A 17,398-nucleotide genomic window follows, 5' to 3' on the forward strand; every position below is an offset into this window, starting at 1 on the left:
TTGTCTAGTAAATTCAACACACAACACTGTAGTTTAAAATAACATTTCCATTTAGTTTACAATGATAAATGGGCCTCATACCCTTACGTCATAGCCCTCTACCCATGTACGTAAATGTTTTGACTTTAAGAGCCAGTATGGTCATTTCTTCTGTTTAAACACGCTATTTATGGGACAAATAGGACGCTAAGCAAACACAATTAGAAGAATATCGTCTATCTAACGCACGAATGTCGCACTTCCTGCCGTAATCCACAACGCAATGTCTTGAAAAACAGAATGGTGTAACCACTGAGAGCTTCAAACTACTCAGGCCTTTTCCTTGAAATAGGACTTTTTTAAAACAGCCTCACGCTGTTGTTACACAAAACACTCACTCCAATAACCTTAGCTTCAAACTTTGGCTGTGTCTTTCCCTCAAGCAGTCCCGACTGCTTGGCCTAAAACCATTCACGTAAAACGTAAAACGCCACAAAAGACACATATAGTGATTGGCCTCTAGCCGACATGTACTAACAGACAAACGAATAGCATGCAGGGTTAAATAGAAAAAAAGAAATTGAACTCACCCTGCCTGTAACAAAGCAACGCCACGTGGTAGGCTACCAATATTTATCAATTTAGGCTTGTTTTAACTTAAATTGCACAGCTATTTTCAGGATCCGCTGGCCGCCGTCAAACACACATAACTAACATTGTCCTACATTAACTATTGAAGAATTCGATATAACAGGTTTCTCCATACCTAGTTGATTTGAGCTCTCTGTGTGCTGAACGGATGCCAGCGGGTCCAGCAAGCAGCCTGCTGTAGTCTCTCCCGGTTTTGCGAGATCCCGGACGAGCCCCCAATTGTTAAAATGTGTTCTTTATTCTCGCGTCCAGGAGAGAAGCTTTAAAATGAGACTAAATGGAGTCTCTGAAAAGATTCAAATGGGATACTTTAATTAAAAAAGGCGCGGTAGTGTTACAGACAGAATATTGTTCCGTCAGACAAACAGCTGTGGTCCGGTTCTCCTGAGCAAGAAGAAGACACCGGATCTCTCCTCCGGCGCTGCTATATATATCCTCTGCTGGCTCCTCCCCGCCAGCCGGCTCACCTCGTCTCCAATGTCCGTTATTGCATTTAAACAGAGGATAGGTTCTTTTCACATTCAATATATGCTTAACACGCCGTTTCTCCTCATATTCTCTTTCATCACTTTTCATTTAACACATTCTAAACGCTGTAATCAATACTCTAAACAATACTTCTCGGCTCGTTTGGTTGCCGGTCATTCCGGATGTTGTCACATGCTACTCGTCTGTAAACAATAATGTATTCAAATAAACTGTACCTTCATTTAATATTCAGCATGGTAATATCTCGACATCTATCGTTGTAGTGTTAAATCAGTAGGTTTCGGTTTTCACCACACCAAGTCATTTCGCTCCTCAATTCACCTCTTTAGGAAATCGTATATTAACCACATGCTACATGCTAACCGTAGATGAAGGATTTTCAGAATAAAAGCTTAACTGCTTGTGCACAAGAATTTCTGGTTTTTCAGTATAAAAGAGCGTTTGAACTGACGGTATGTTTAAGCTACATTATACCATCAAAACATTGATTTTAATTTCTAACAGCGCGCATGTGGGCAACGGAAGTGGTGTTGTTTTCAAGCAGTTCTGAATGACAAAGACGAGGTAGCAACTGGTTAGCAAGCATTTACAAACTGTACCCAGCATCAACATGTCTGGTTGTTGCGTATACGGTTGTACGAATCGCTATTCCACCGGCGGACTAAAGTTTTATAGGATTCCGAGAGGACCACGACCATTTCAGAGCAACCGGCGGCGTCTGTGGCTGCAGGCGATTAAACGTGTGGACTGGAATGAGGACATAATCAAAAATGCTCGCATCTGCAGCGCCCACTTTATATCAGGTAATGAGGTTATCTAGCCTACTCTTTGATTTTACGGGAGAGCCTTGTTTACATTTACATAGTGATTGTCTGTATGATGTAAATATAATAATCGAATGCAGCTAAAGTTTGATAAGCTGGTGTTAGATTTGCCTAGTAGCTTGCTAGGCTAAACAAACGTGTTTGTGTTTTATTTTTGCAGACGAGGCATCATTGGACTCTAGTAGTCCTGATTTTGTGCCATCTGTGTTCATGTACACAAAACAAAGCCAGAACCCAAATGCAAAGATGGACAGGTAAGATTAGAGTTGACATCCTCTCAGTCGTTTTTTGTTTTGTTTTCCTCTCTTGCATAAGCTTTGGTGCCTACAGCTGCTGTTTTGAGATATGGATTAGTCTAACTATGAATTTCTGCTGTTACTGTAGGTACCATAGGAAAAGGAGGAGAGCTGACACTGCAGTAAATCAACGTGTTACTTCTGAAACTCCAGAACAAGAATGCAGCATGGATCATTGTCCTGGTATGAATATATGAATATATCATCTTAGAATTAACTGATTGATTGTCAGGGTTCCCACCCTCACTGAAAGAGTCAATGTGCTCCTAGTGTGTGTGTGTGCTCCTGCCAGGCCCACTGCTCCAATTGCTATGTATGTCTGTGTGTGACGTGGACACTGGCCCCTGGATGGGTCAAATGCAGAGGAAAAATCTCCCCCTGGGATCGATAATGTATCTTCTCTTCTGTCATGGAAAAGTTTTGAAAATTCATTGGTAAAAATGTGTGAGAACCCCTGAATTGTAAACTTGTTTGCATTGGTTGCAGCACATGCTAATTTTTCACAGTTCTATATTTAAGCTGAAGAGGATATCCCAGTTCCAAAGAGAGAGTACGATGATCTGAACCTGAGATACAGTCAACTTCAGGAGGAATATGTCAACCTGCGACAGGAGTTTGACACACTACGAGCAGAAAATGTAAAGCTGAAAGAAGAGCTGCAAAAATCTACATTCTCCTACACCACTGTTAAGTGCAACATTGGACAATTGATTTTTCTCACAGGACTGACCTCTGTGGTCTTTGAGTGGCTGATTACAAAAATGATGGGCAGCGTAGAAAGAATTCACAACAAACTTACAGTAGAGGACCACCTATTGATTATATTGATGAAATTAAGGTTGGGCCTACTTAATACTGACTTGGCTTATAGATTTCAGGTATCAAAAACCACCTTATCAAATATTTTGCGGAGCTGGGTCCCTGCTATGGCCTTGGTCCTCAAGCCACTTATTAAATGGCCAAGTAAGGGTGCAGTACTTAAAAATATGCCAAAAATATTCAAGCGCAACTTTAGAAGATGCCGGTGCATAATAGATTGCACAGAAATGTTTATAGCTAGACCCAGTAATCTGACTTCCAGGGCCCAGACATGGTCAAACTATAAACACAACAACACCATTAAATATTTGATCGGCATCACTCCAGCTGGTGCAATTTCCTTTCTGTCTCCTGGGTGGGGTGGACGGGTTTCAGACAAGCAGATCACTAAGGAGTCAGGTTTCCTCAAACCTTTGGAGCCTAGGGATGAGGTTTTAGCAGACAGAGGATTTCTCATCAGAGATGAGCTTGCGGCCTATGGTGCAACCCTTCGTATCCCTCATTTCACAAAAGGAAAGAAGCAGCTTTCTGCACAGGAAGTGGACACATCTAGACAACTTTCTCGTGTGAGGATCCATGTAGAGCGAGTTATTGGTCGGTGGAAAAACTTTAAGATTTTACAAACATTTATTCCTTTGTCGCAGGTTGACATACTAGATGATGTTGTTATTGTATGTGGTGCCCTCACAAACCTCTGTAAGAGTGTTGTTCCCAAATGAGTTACACATAACCATGTATGACTTATAAAGTGATTTTACATTTGTAAAACATGTATATAGGCCTACTGTACTTAAAACTGAATGCATTTTAATAAACCTCCCCACATTGGCTGCCACTGGTGTGTCTAATGGTCCTTTCCCCCCCAGATTATCTCAACAATTCAGAGTGCAGTATCACATTTATTTGTAATGTTGTTACTAACAGAGTTTCATTCCATTCAGGTGGCATTAAAGTGCCACTAAACATTAACAACATAAAAAGTAGGAGTATGTACAATATATTAGAATCAAACTGGTTCTGTATGCTGTAAACAGTAAATAATAATTTTAGGTCGCAAATGATCTCTATGGATACATATATAGCATTACAGAATAAAACTTAAAATATCTTGTTGCACTGAAGTGCATCTAGACACAGCTGTCAATAACATCATCAAATGTAAAGAAAAGGCTGATGATGAATTCATTGTTTCAACTGTAATGCAACTTTAACAACCAGGGAAAGACAATCCATAACCGACATCTAACACCATATCTGGTCTCCTATCACAATACAATACATTATATTGCCCACTCCTACATGAAGGCATTCAAGCCTCAACTCTCAGACATTTCCTACATAACCATGTTGCTGGCTTCCTTTTTATGTGTGCACAACTGTAGTGAATGTGGTTGTTGCATTTGACACAGATGATCATTTTACCTAAATCTGGTCTTTCACAGTATTCGCAGGCTCTCTGTGACACCAAGACAGGATCATGTCTTCTTGTCAGTAATTCAGGCAACACACTCGAGCTAAAGAACTCATGTGCTTTTGGCAAAGCCTCCTGCAGAAACTCTTCATTTCTTAGGATACGTTGCACAATGAACTTCTCCTTAGTCCACAACACAAAGTCACAGTAGCTAACACCACACACAAACATGTGAAGTTGAGTTTGATAGTAGTGCGTGTGTGAATGTTTCAAAGAGAATGACTTGTCCAGACAAAACTGCTTGTCTTCTGTACATCCTTGAAGGCTATTCCTGTATTTGTAGGGACATTTGATCTCTACCACCCCTTTGCCACAGCAGGTACATCTTGCTATCCCATCTGGCGATGATCCAAGGTGTGGCTCAGAAGGTTGCACTACTAAGCCACATGAGCTGATGCTGAAATCTGGATGGCTTTGCGACATAAATGCAGTGTAGGCTTGTCTTGCCGTTTCCTCCATGTTTTGACCCCAGAGCACAGATGGGACATTTAACTCTGTTTTGTTGTACTGCATTATACCATTTAGGTATGTTTTGCTGATCTTGTCAGTTGTGGCTGCATGGTGAAATTTGGTACTTGTGATCCGACCAGCCCTATAGGTCTGCCACTCATTTGACCTTGACTGTTTCCGTGTCACAAATTCCAGTTTCTCACATTGTTGAGGTTGTAGTGTAGTTTTTAGTTTGTGAAATGTATCCTCACATTTCACCTTCATTTCCTGTGGTGAGAGTTCCCGGAGTGTTGCATCAAATAAAGCAGTCAAGGGCTCAGGTAAGTCTGGATGCTCTTCTGAATCAGTGTCAGACAATGCAGTGTCACTGTTTTCCAGGCTCGTCAGCACTGCAGCACCTGGGTACACATCCAGCAGTTCCCGGATGTCATCATCTGTCAACACTGATAATAGAGCAACAAAAAGACACAATTAGTGTGCTGCATAATGTTCACATTTTAAGAATAATGACTGAATTATTCTAAAATCAGACCAGTTAAGCTGTAGATAACAAACAATCGAATTTCTAGAATCAGTAATCTGAAGACAAAAGGACAGACATATTCAAACTAACATAACAAATGATACTGAAACTATTCAAACTGAGCGTGTATGTTTACAAAAAGTCATGATGCCACGTTGGTCGGTAGGCCTTTTCATCTCTGCATCACCAAGTAACAACTTTCTCAGGCTACATTATGGTGTCAAGACACTGAGGAGAAATCCTGAGAATTAATTAAATGCACTATGGCAAAAGGAAACTTATCTAGGCTCTGTCAACTATTACATGCCTCTGGCTGTGATACTATTCTTCCTAGCAGATGTTGAAGCTGCTGGAAGTTGCCTGCCAAGCCTCTTTGGTTTGTGGAAGCTGATTTCCCTCAATGGAGCTGGTCTGACTTCTTTCCTGCTGATGTCTTTCCACATGCACACTCCAGAAGTAACCACTGCTTTCTCTGTCCTTCCCATCCTAACATAGAGCTCAACTTTGAATAATATTGCAGCTGCATGGCTGCAGCATGACCCAAGCCTGACATTTCACAAAATCATAATAAACATACTGGGCTTGAAAGTAACATTTGCTCTCAGACAAATCTCGGCTCTGGCTATGAAGTAGGTAAACATCTAACTTACTAGACATGTGAGTATCCTAAGCTTAATCAGGTTTTGAATGTAACCGAATGATATTGGCTGCTGACATTTTGAACCCTGTTGTCACTGTGTTGTTGTTCATGAACATGTTAGTTTCAAACCCTGGTTATGATGAGAAAGTTACAGGGCAAGGCATACGATTTTTGATATGGAAAGGAGAGTAATAGCCAGCTGAAAGGACAGTAACACACCCCTGAACTGTTAACTACAAGCCCACAACACCAAATAATAGGCTACTCACCCCGCCATACAGGTGCAATTCGCTGTGAGGACGTAGTTTTCTCGTTGGTTGATTATGACCCAAGCCTCATACATCGTTGTCTTGTGTCCTTGTCTTTGACTAGGGAGAATTTCTGATCTCAAAATACAAAACTCTGAGTCTATGTCATGGTATTTTACGTTCTGTACATGACCACAGACAACGTATTCGTAAGCATCCACTGATTTATAGGCTCGTAATTTCTCTCTGGTGTACACGCTCGGTTTCTCAATTAAATAGGTATATATATCTGGCCACTGTATATTCGGCCACTTGCTAACGTCTTCAACCCACTCATCAATAGAACACGGATCTGGAAATCGGACACCATTTGTCAAAGTCAACTTGTTAAGGTAACATTCACGATCTGTAATAGATAATCCCCTTGCGTAGCTTGACAAGCTGTTTATCTCTGTCATCCTTCTGTTGCCACAATGCGCGCGCATACGTTCTACGTCATCATTGTGTACAAACACAAAAAGGGTCTATTGTCTCTCTAATAAAACGCATTTTATTTATTAAGGGTCGTGTGTGTGTGTGTGTGTGTGTGTGTGTGTGTGTGTGTGTTTGTGTGTGTGTGTGTGTGTGTGTGTGTGTGTGTGTGTGTGTGTGTGTGTGTGTGTGTGTGTGTGTGTGTGTGTGTGTGTGTGTGTGTGTGTGTGTGTGTGTGTGTGTGTGTGTGTGTGTGTGTGTGTGTGTGTGTGTGTGTGTGTGTGTGTGTGTGTGTGTGTGTGTGTGTGTGTGTGTGTCTTTATTTGTATAGGAATTTTGCCCTTCTCTCCTTCTGAGTGGCAAACCTCTCAATGACTCTGGTGTTGAAGTCAGGAATGCTGCTAATTAGTTTTTTCTCAATTGACAGCATCGCCAGAGCATTCAGGCGATCCTGTGTCATGCTGTTCCTCAAGAAAGTCTTGATCCTTTTCAGAGTGGAAAAGCACCTCTCTGCCTCAGCTGTAGCCATCGGTGTGGTTACAAGAACCTTCAGAAGACTGACAGTCTCTTAGAATGTCTCCTGCAGATTGTTGTCAACAAAGAACTGGAGCAGATTAACAGCACCACTGCAAGCCCTGAACTGGTCAGTGTCATAGACGAGGGACAGTTCCGTCTTGAGCTTTGCCTTGTCCAGTAGAGGGTAGGCCTCAACAGTTGTTTTCAGCGCTGCTTCAGGGAATGTTTGGCTATGTTGCTCGAACAGGTCTCCCTCCTTGCAGGAGGGTGGCGCTGATCAGGTGTTTGGTGAAGGAAAATCTTTCCTTTGCGTGACTCAGTATGGTATCACATACCTATGAAATAATGCACAATGAAAAAATCAAGACATAATAAATAACAGAATCATCTTTTCACATCTATCAGTCATAATGTCATTAGTGTTCCCTATACGATGTGTAACAAACAAAGAGCTTTCTTGCGAATGGAACCTATCAGAATAACAGGACATCTATCTGAGCGTCAACAGAACAATATTACTGTTTAAAATTAAGTCACTACAATATATACATGTAATGACTATGTTTACACTTCATTCATTTATTGTTGGGCCCTTTCTGTCCACTGTGGTTGCTTCTGGAGGCCTAAACCTTTTCTGATCTGTCTTGATCCCCTTTGAAATGTAGAGACTGTGGGACACTTTTTGCCGTTTAGGCCTTGTTAAGTGTATACAATTCAGAATGTAATAAGCAATAGGCCTTTTATGTGGATATTTTAACTAGCCTATCTATTTATTGAATTTGCAGAAAATGGGCTTTATTGTGAAATGTATCATTATTGTGATATGAAATTACCTATATTATGAAAGGAGCTTTTGGTCATAGAACACGTTCCTATTACTGCTTACCTCTCTAGCCAACCGCTGTTGCTCTTCATGTCCAAGTCCCCTCCGTTTTGTTGTGGGCGGCTGTTGCACAGATCCATCAGGAGGAATGGAGTCCCTGATCCAAACCACGAGTAACCATGTACAATTACTCATTGTGGAAAGAATTGACAAATTAGGTTTGACTATTTTAAATAGTAGTCAGAGATACACCTTATAAACGTTATATAATATATACATTTCCAGTAAGCCTGTTTCAGATATTTAAACAAGTATGTATGAGTTGGTCTATTGTGTTTAGCTAAATCACATTTAGGTTTCACAGATTTTCTATAATAAGCACATCTCAGCCATTGTAAATAATGATTTACCTGATTGTCTGTATGCTGCTGGTGAACCTCTTGATGAGTCCTTTGATGTAGACAGAGTCGATGTTCCTCTTCTGCAGTTGGCTAAACAGCATGTCTACATGTGGCATGATGTTGTGGAACAATGTCAGGAAAAAGCAAAAAACTTCATCTTCCATCATTCTCACAAAGCCCCCAGCTTCTCTCACTGTTATGGGATCAAAGTCACCTGAGTCTCTGATTGTCTTGAAACACTTCAGGATGTTCTCCTTCTGCTCATACACAGTGTTAACAGCACGACTGTGAAAGTGCCATCGTGTTGTGGAAGTGCCAGGAAGTCTGTGTGCCACCACTTGATCCAGGATCGCAGTTCTCTTAAAAGACCTGGAGAAAAATGCAGCAAATCCACCAAGGTCTGAAAAAAATGCACTTATTTTGGGGATGTGGGATGTTGCCTGCTGCATAATGAGGTTCAGCTGTTGCACATAGCAGTGGATGTAGTGCGCACTACTGTAAACACCCTTCACTTTCCGCTGAACTCCACCTTTAGCTCCCCTCATCACCGCTGCACAGTCATAGGCTTGAGCGATTAGTTTGCCCTGTTGTCCATCGGGGAGTATAGTGCCCAGCCTCTCCATCAGTGCGGTGGCAACTGTGTCAGCATTCGCATTTTGAAGAAGGATGAACTCAAAAAAACGCTCCTAGACGTTGTTATGGGGATCGATGTAGCGTAGCACAAGGACTAACTGGCAGTGGGTGGAAATATCAGTGGTCTCATCCGCCTGAATAGCTAAATAACTGGCATTTTTGACCTCCTCCAGAATGTGATCTTTAGTAACTGCTAACATGCAGTCCAACAGTTCATTTTGCACCGTCTTTGAGGTGCCTTTGAAAACGGTAGCCGTTTTAAGGTGCTCCTCCAAGACGCTATCTAACGAGGCCAGCAGGTTAACTAAACCCCGAAAGACGCTGGGGGTTGTCGGACGTGTCAGTCTCCTCATGGCCACGCAAAGCCAGTTCAAAGCCCCCACAAAATGTCACACAATCAATAATCTTCGACAAGACGTGCCTGTTCTTGTCTACTTCTTCGTTGTGCTTTATTACTGAGATCTTGTAACCTTGATCTAGCTGCGCGGCTATGTTAGCTTTGCCTAGCATGGCTAGCTTAATGGTACATGTCATGTGTGCCTTCGTGCACTCATGCTTTTTAATTATTTCGGACAAATGTTTCATGTCATTTACCCCCTTCACAGTCCACGGGCACAACGTATCTGTCCCCGGCTGTTTGATTAGCAAGCATGGAAAACAGAAGACAGCATTTACCTTGTTGCATCCAGCTAGCGAAGCCTTTCTCGTGTACCAGCTACGTGTGAAACTTTGCGTATATGATTTGCTTTTCTCACGAGCATTCTGTGTTATGCACAAATCGGGTTGGTCCGGTCCAAGGTCTTTAATTATCAATTTATCTCCCAAACTTCTGCTTTCGAAATGATTGGAGAGTAGCTCTTGCACGGAATTGGGTGCGGACCGAGGTCCGGCGACTCCACCTGCACACGAAGCCATTCTCATCCAACTGCTGCGTCACCTTGGTCACTCACGGAAAACAACTCACGTCAACGCACGTAAGGAACGTGGGCGCCAACGTGAGCGCCCTCGTGACCAAAATATTTGACGGCGCTGATTGGCTGAAATTATGTTTCAGCGGCACAGTTTACTATTGAGACTTTTGCAACGTGCTGGTTGCTGTTGTTTGGCTCGGGGGCTCCTTGCACGGCGCCCGGTAATGATAAACTAATGCCACGGGCAAGGCCAGGCAGGAAACATGTGACTTATCAGTAACTTTAGACATCGTAACACAATTTTAAACGAGATTTTATTGTAGATTATACATTTTACTGATACCAATTGTATGATATTTACCTTGTTCATTAAAAATAAAAATATATATTTTTTAAATATATATTTTTTTATTGAATTTTTTTTGTAATATTTTTTTTTGTATGTGGGAAGAGGTGGGGCGGCGCCCCTAGCGCCCCTATGGGCCGGCCGCCACTGGTTGCAGCATAATAGACTGTTCGTGATGGACTTTTAAAGGTAAGAAGACGTTTAAAGATTTATATTGTGGATATTATCAGCACATCTGAGTCAAATTAACATGTTCATTAAAGGATTTTAGTGGATTATCCCTAAATCAGTAGATATAGGGAACGTTTACAGATAACAGATTAGGCAAGGATACCGGATAAAGTTAGCAACACACGTTAACCATGAACAGCCTATTAATCCGTTCTCTTAATGTTATTTCATCCAACGTTGTGGAATTAGAGAAAAAGGGGTTCTTAACATGCTTTTATCCGGGGTGGTGGGAGTTACATATTAGTTAAATATAACATTGGGGCGTGTGATTGTAGTGGGTGGAGGTGGTGAAATGAGGATATCCATTTTGGAGTTCAAGCTAGTATAACATAGTTAACGTGACACAATAATAAGAGAGCTATTTTTGTGATACATCACTATTGATATGGATTTAGAGTGCATATTTGAGACTTCCAAACAGTAAACAAAAACGTAATTTATGAGTGAATGTTTTTAGGAGAGTCATATAATATCCTTGTGATTCTGTTGATTATTACCTGTCTCTATTATGTTGCAGCTCAGCTGATTTTGGATTGATGGCAAAGGGAGAGGGACTTAAGTGAGAGGGAAAACACAAGGTAAGTTTAAAATAGGTCAGCAATTTCCCATCCTATAGGTTGCTAGATGTATCTAACCCTTTCTCCTGTCTCCCTCTTTCAGCACAAGAACCCCAGGGGGATTCAATGGAGCTGGAAGACCTGCAATGAGACCCTCACCCTGCACCTGAGTCTCAACTCCCAGAGTTTTGCAAGCCTCTCCCTGTTCCTTATTTTGATTAAACAGAAGTTAAGCTTCCCAATGGTGTGGTCTTCGTTTTGTGAAAAATATGATTATACATATGTTGTTGTTGCTGTTGTTGTCTTTTGTGATAGTTAAATTGCTCCTGCTGACTTGAGCCAGCCATTCTTTCCCCCTCTCTGTGTCAGTGGGGAAACTTTACATTCATACTCCTTTCTCTGAGCGCTTGGAGCATCCCCAAGCAGCACAGCAAACCATGGGGGAGACTATATGCCAGGACAACACAGAGGAAAAGGCACAGACAAACTGCATGATATGCTATTCAATGTTTATTGAACTCCATTTATTTACAAGGGATGTTCCTAAAGCTACACATGTAACATCATCATCATTATGCTGCTGCTGCTAGTCCTTTGACTCATTGATAGGCACCTGTCGGTCTCCTGTCCTTTCTGAAAGTCATAAAGATTACATTAGTCATTTAGATTACTTATGTCCTCAATTACCATAGGATTACTGAAACCACCATGAACTAAAGAAATGGTAGAAATTAATCTAATCTGAATTTTGAAGCCTTCCTTCCCATCCCCTCCCTCTAAATATATCAATAAACATTAGGATGTGATGCTTCTGAATACCATACAAGTTTAAGAAGATAATGTTTGTTTTAAAGAATTCAAAGCAATAAACAACAACAACAACAGGCTCTTTAACCAAGGCAACGTTAGCCTAACATGCAGTGGCGGCTGGTGGAAAATATTTTTGGTGGGGCTATGGAAATGGTGACAAAACCATACTAGGACGGTCTGGGCGATCGTCCCCCGGAAAGATTTTTTGAGAAATGACCCCTTAAATCAGGGGTGGGGAACCTTTTTCCTCTCAAGGGCCATTTCAATTTTTTCAACATCCTCAGAGGGCCGTACAAATTATTGACCTCTGCTTAAAAATACTAAAATCACAGCCCATTCATTTCGCCTTTCTTTCATGCCGTGCAAAGAAAAAGCAACCTCTTAATCCAGATATTTTACCATGACTCGTGCATGCATTCACGTGCACGGTTGTGGCATGACCACCAAAACAGAAAGCATATTGGACACCAGATGTGTGCAAAATTATTTAGTTTCCTATCCATGTGGACTGCTTTAAGTGGGGGGGACCTAACCTCCTCTAGGGGGGTCCTCACCTCCTCCAGTGGGGTCCGGGGGGCATGCTCCCCCGAGATTTTTTTTTAAATGTTGAAGTTAAAAGCATCAATCTGGTGCACTTTGAGAGCAACATTAGGAGATCTATGGATAGATCTCTCAACATCAATATGAAACAGAACTGTAAGCAGATTTATTTTTCTTTATGGATATTTTACAAATCACTCCCCTTTCAAACTGTATTCTTGTTTATTAATAAAAACAAATATTTACTGTCATATAGTATTTTATACCGGTTTACTTTATTATCTTGTTTTTTTATAACTATAATGATCATATACAATTGTGCCTTTACCTCACTGGTTGTAGAAAAAGCTTCTTATATTCGTTAGCATAGCTAGCTAACCAGATGCTAATAACAACAAAGTTATTGACTGTATTATCAGTATGAGAGATGAACAGATCGCCACTGGGATTACAACTAAAGACACAGCCACGAAAATACTGCGGCATGTGTCCGGCTCTTTATGGGTACAACGCTCTGGTGCTCTCCGTCAGAAGAACTGCACCCCTGTCAGACGACACATATACCACGTGATGACACGTTAGGCTCGTGTTGTGTTCAAGGACCCTGACCTTGGCCAGGAAAAACAGGCACTCGCTTGTTTAATTTTTTGGCGGTTTAGATTTCTTACATTTTTTTCTTTTTTGCGTGTGTTTATAAATTACCTCGAGGGCCGTAGCAAATGGTCTCGCAGGCCGTATACGGCCCGGGGGTGTTCCCCACCCCTGCCTTAAATTATGACTTCTGGTGATGTTGGAGGGGAGGGGGGGGGGGGGGGAACTGCAGAACACTGGTGTTTTGGGAAGACTCAAATGAATTAATTCCCATTTAAAATCAGGAGACTAAATACGAACATTGTGTGTGTCTGTGTGTGTGTGTGTGTGTGTGTGTGTGTGTGTGTGTGTGTGTGTGTGTGTGTGTGTGTGTGTGTGTGTGTGTGTGTGTGTGTGTGTGTGTGTGTGTGTGTGTGTGTGTGTGTGTGTGTGTGTGTGTGTGTGTGTGTGTGTGTGTGTGTGTGTGTGTGTGTGTGTGTGTGTGTTATACTTGCCAACCCTCCCGATTTTCGCGGGAAACTCCCGCATTTCTCCCGATTTCTGAGAAAAACAGATTTACTCACAACTGTTTCCACTCAGACTTTAATACAGCTACACCATTGTTTGGTTTCCATGGTAGCGCGTCTCTTTTAGCAGCGCGCGCAACTCTGAGTCTGAGAGGGTGAGGAAGATGAAAACTGAACAAGAATCAATAACTCGACCCTCTGATCACTCCTTTCCTGTAAAATACAGGTCCAGCCCACACATATGCTCCATGGTGCTACAGGCATAGAGAACCGCAGTGACGCGTCGTAAAACCCGGAAGTAAGTTAGCATTTTTAGCACTTCCGGTTCCTTGCTCAAAAAGCAATGCATTTTTTCCAGAGGGTTTTGGAAAATAGCTCGAAATAAGGTCTTTGGTTGACACAAATTTAAGAGGTAAATCACGTTTTTTTCTACGACATTAAATACATCAGCAGTGACCCCACTGGGGATTTTTGAAGAGTTTACGTGTCTGAAAAACGATGGTTGTTACCGGATGGCTGAATGGGACTACAGAAATTGTCGAGGCCGTTGTACGTCATTACGCCGAACACGTAAACACTCCCGCTAAGTTTGTTTTCCCCTGTGTTCTGCTTGAAAGCAAGTACCTGCCTATCTTTATTATCTGTATATCTATATCTGACCATTAGAATCTGTATTTTTGAAATTGTCGTTTTTAACACCGTAGTTTTACAAATTATAGAATAATTAATTATCAGTGTTTTCCAATTTTACTCGGCAGTTCGTTTCGTTGCCTAACGTTAGCTAAAGCTAGCGCTACTAGTTAGCTACGCAATGGTTTGTTGCTTTGCTCCGGGTTGCAGCCACAGGTCTTCGCATGAAACGTGCTTGTTCTATCGTTTCCCGGACAATGTTTTCCAAAGGAGAGTTTGGATTCGTGCCATGAGGTAAGCTGACGTTACATTTTTGTCCATGTCACGGTGAAATGTAAATAATGGGTAGTGACTGTATCGCCGTTATAGAGATGGCGCTGCTGAAAAGACCGCAACATAAGTAAAGATAATGAATACATCCTATTAAAACCTGTGTGGCTTATATGATAAGTCTTATTCGTACAAGCAGCATAACGTTTCACCATGTAACTAAAGATGGTAGTCAGGGAAATCAGTGTGACATATTGAACTAATAACAAATCACCTCTGGCTGGCAGAGAACTCTCTGCTCCATAGCTTCTCTTGGACGTAAAATCACATGTACATTTTACATTTATATTCAATTTAATATTCCATCCCTCACATACTTTTGTATATATAATAACTTATATTTTGTTTTTCTTGTTATGCTGCTGCAACACAAACATTTCCCAAATTGGGATCAATACAGTAATATCTTATCTTAATTAATTAAGAAATATAACTATTATAATTAGTGTAGCAGCTGACACCTATTTTCAATATGGATTAATCTACCATATACAGAGCGCTCAAGTGTCACGCATTCGGCGTGAGACACACGCAGTTCACTCCATTCACACGCTCACACGCCACACCTTGTATTTCTCACGCAGAGATTTTCTCACGCAGAGATTTCTTTCCAGGGTACCGCCCACCAAGTTGCGCCGCAATTTTGTAAACAAACTAGGCTTTGGGACGCGTGCACTCCACTAGCACTCCCCCCCCCCCCCCCCCGTTGACATTTGCGATACAGAGGGCTTCATGCGAACTTTGAGGGGAGCCAGAAGTTGGAGTACCAAACACCGCTGCCAAAATCTCACTCTGAACTCTGTCAAAACTTGAGAGCCCTGCATTTATTTCTTTAGTTCAATTTTCATCTATAAAAATGTCAAAATAGTGAAAATGTTCACGAGACTTATCAAAGTGCAAGGTTATATCTTTAGATGTTTTGTTTTAGCCTATGTACTGTATGTCTTAATGCTCTTACAGTATATGTGACGGTGTGACTTCCATGAAACTAATATTTTATATCTTCCCAACAGACGAGCTGACAGGAAACCTAACACTCTAACAACCACAACATTGCAAAGGCGAGTAAATGTAAATTAAGAACAATTCACAATTTTTGTATTTCTTCTTCCTTGCAGTGAGGTGAAGCTGACCTTGCACTTGGTGCCAGTAAGGATGTTCCTCACGCAGGCTGAATGTTTCTCCTTCCTTACTGACACAGAAGCCCTTGATTTGCAATGCTTCACTAATTGTCATTTCCCTGGCTCCTTAGGGACACTTTACCTCCAGCACAGCGGAAGACCCTACCGGACCATCTGGAGATGCCCCCAACAATCCTGATAGGGAGAGCCACAAATCTGACTCATGGACCTGCATCTGAGTTGCAGTGGTGAATGCCCTGACGCCCTCACATTCATTCATAGTCCCCCACTGTACAGACAAAACACCATCAAGGGCCTGTTGTTGCCCTAGCACCCTGGCAATAAAGGAAGCAGTCACACGCTTTGACCTCAGGACAGCTCCAAAGTTGCTGGCAGTCAACCTTCCTTTCCTGAACAAATGCCAGTTTGGGTTGGTTCGCTGACCAGTGGTAGCCACCTGAATTGCCCTCTGTTGCTCTTCAGACAATGCCATGCTTGCCACAATTGCCTCAGGTCCCTGATGCCCAACAGATTTGATAATTTCAGGAACAGTAAGTGTTTCCAAGCTGTAGTGTTCCTCTTCTGGCTCGGGGGAGAGAAGCCAAGAAATTCCTGAGAACCTGCCCCCGAGTCTGTCCCTCAGCCAGTCACGATCTTCGGAGGTGGGCTCTCTTGTCAGCGAGTTAAATTAGTTATTGGTTTCAACAGTCACATTAAAAAAGTTACTAAATCAGCTTACTATCACCTAAAGAACATATCTAGGATTAAAAGACTAATGTCACAGCAGGATTTGGAAAAACGTGTCCATGCTTTTATCTTCAGTAGACTGGACTACTGCAATGGTGTCTTCACAGGTCTCACTAAAACATCTATTAGAAAGCTGCAGCTGATTCAGAACACCGCTGCTCGAGTCCTTACCAACACTAAGAAAGTGGATCACATCGCTCCAGTTCTGAAGTCTTTACACTAGCTTCCTGTGTGTCAAAGAATAGATTTCAAAATACTGCTGCTGTTTATAAAGCACTGAATGGTTTATGACCAAAATGCATTTCTGACCTCCTCCTAAATGATGAACCATCCAGATCTCTCAGGTCTTCAGGGACTGGTCAGCTTTCTGTCCCCAGAGTCAGAACTAAACATGGTAAAGCAGCGTACAGTTATTATGCTCCAAATATCTGGAACTAACTCCCAGAAACCTGCAGGTCCGCTGCAACTCTTACTACTTTTAAATCCAGGCTGAAGACTTTTCTTTTTGTCGCTGCTTTTAATTGAACTATTCATATCTTAGACTGCACTGTAACTTTTATCCATGTATTTTTTCTTTTAATGTTTATTTTATTAGCTTTTCTTTTTAATGACTGATTTTAAATGCCATTTTCTTAATGTCTTTCATTTTTTGTAAAGCACTTTGAATTGCCTTGTGTTGAAAAGTGCTATATAAATAAACTTGCCTTGCCTTGCCTAATAAAGATTTCATGTGACACAAACAATTGATTTGTTGATGGGAATTAATGTGAATAATTTAACTCTAGGTTAACGGTACTCTTGCTATCACTACTCACCGAAACTATAAACGTTGTCCCTCATGCTA

At 41.6% G+C, this 17,398-nt stretch overlaps 1 protein-coding gene across 7 annotated transcripts; it reads left to right on the forward strand.

The window, feature by feature from the left end:
* Positions 1–829: 829 nt before the first annotated feature.
* Positions 830–17,287, forward strand: LOC307035776 (uncharacterized protein). Of its 7 annotated transcripts, XR_013807183.1 has the most exons (8): positions 840–1,922; positions 2,104–2,197; positions 2,328–2,422; positions 8,873–8,999; positions 10,597–10,680; positions 11,240–11,300; positions 11,383–14,650; positions 15,700–17,287. XR_013807183.1 is itself a non-coding variant. In XM_079675477.1 (4 exons), exons 1-4 carry the CDS (start codon positions 1,730–1,732, stop codon positions 8,890–8,892), a joined length of 402 nt encoding a protein of 133 aa, XP_079531603.1. In that variant the 5' UTR covers positions 840–1,729; the 3' UTR covers positions 8,893–10,175. The 7 variants fall into 7 exon arrangements, 4 of the variants coding, with proteins under 4 accessions (XP_079531603.1, XP_079531602.1, XP_079531600.1 ...); XR_013807182.1 differs by having other exon boundaries at positions 830–1,922; positions 2,104–2,422; positions 2,759–8,999; XR_013807184.1 differs by lacking the exon at positions 8,873–8,999.
* Positions 17,288–17,398: the final 111 nt, after the last annotated feature.

Source organism: Notothenia rossii (genome assembly GCF_949606895.1).
Source record: "Notothenia rossii genome assembly, chromosome: 4".
Classification (NCBI taxonomy): Eukaryota; Metazoa; Chordata; class Actinopteri; order Perciformes; family Nototheniidae; genus Notothenia; species Notothenia rossii.

Excerpts from the sequence above, each read along its gene's own strand:
- LOC307035776 (XM_079675474.1), top strand. The coding sequence starts at position 1,730 with ATGTCTGGTTGTTGCGTATACGGTTGTACGAATCGCTATTCCACCGGC. Across the intron at positions 2,198-2,327 it reads CCAAATGCAAAGATGGACAG|GTACCATAGGAAAAGGAGGA; the intron begins GTAAGATTAGAG and ends CTGTTACTGTAG. Across the intron at positions 2,423-2,758 it reads CAGCATGGATCATTGTCCTG|CTGAAGAGGATATCCCAGTT; the intron begins GTATGAATATAT and ends TCTATATTTAAG.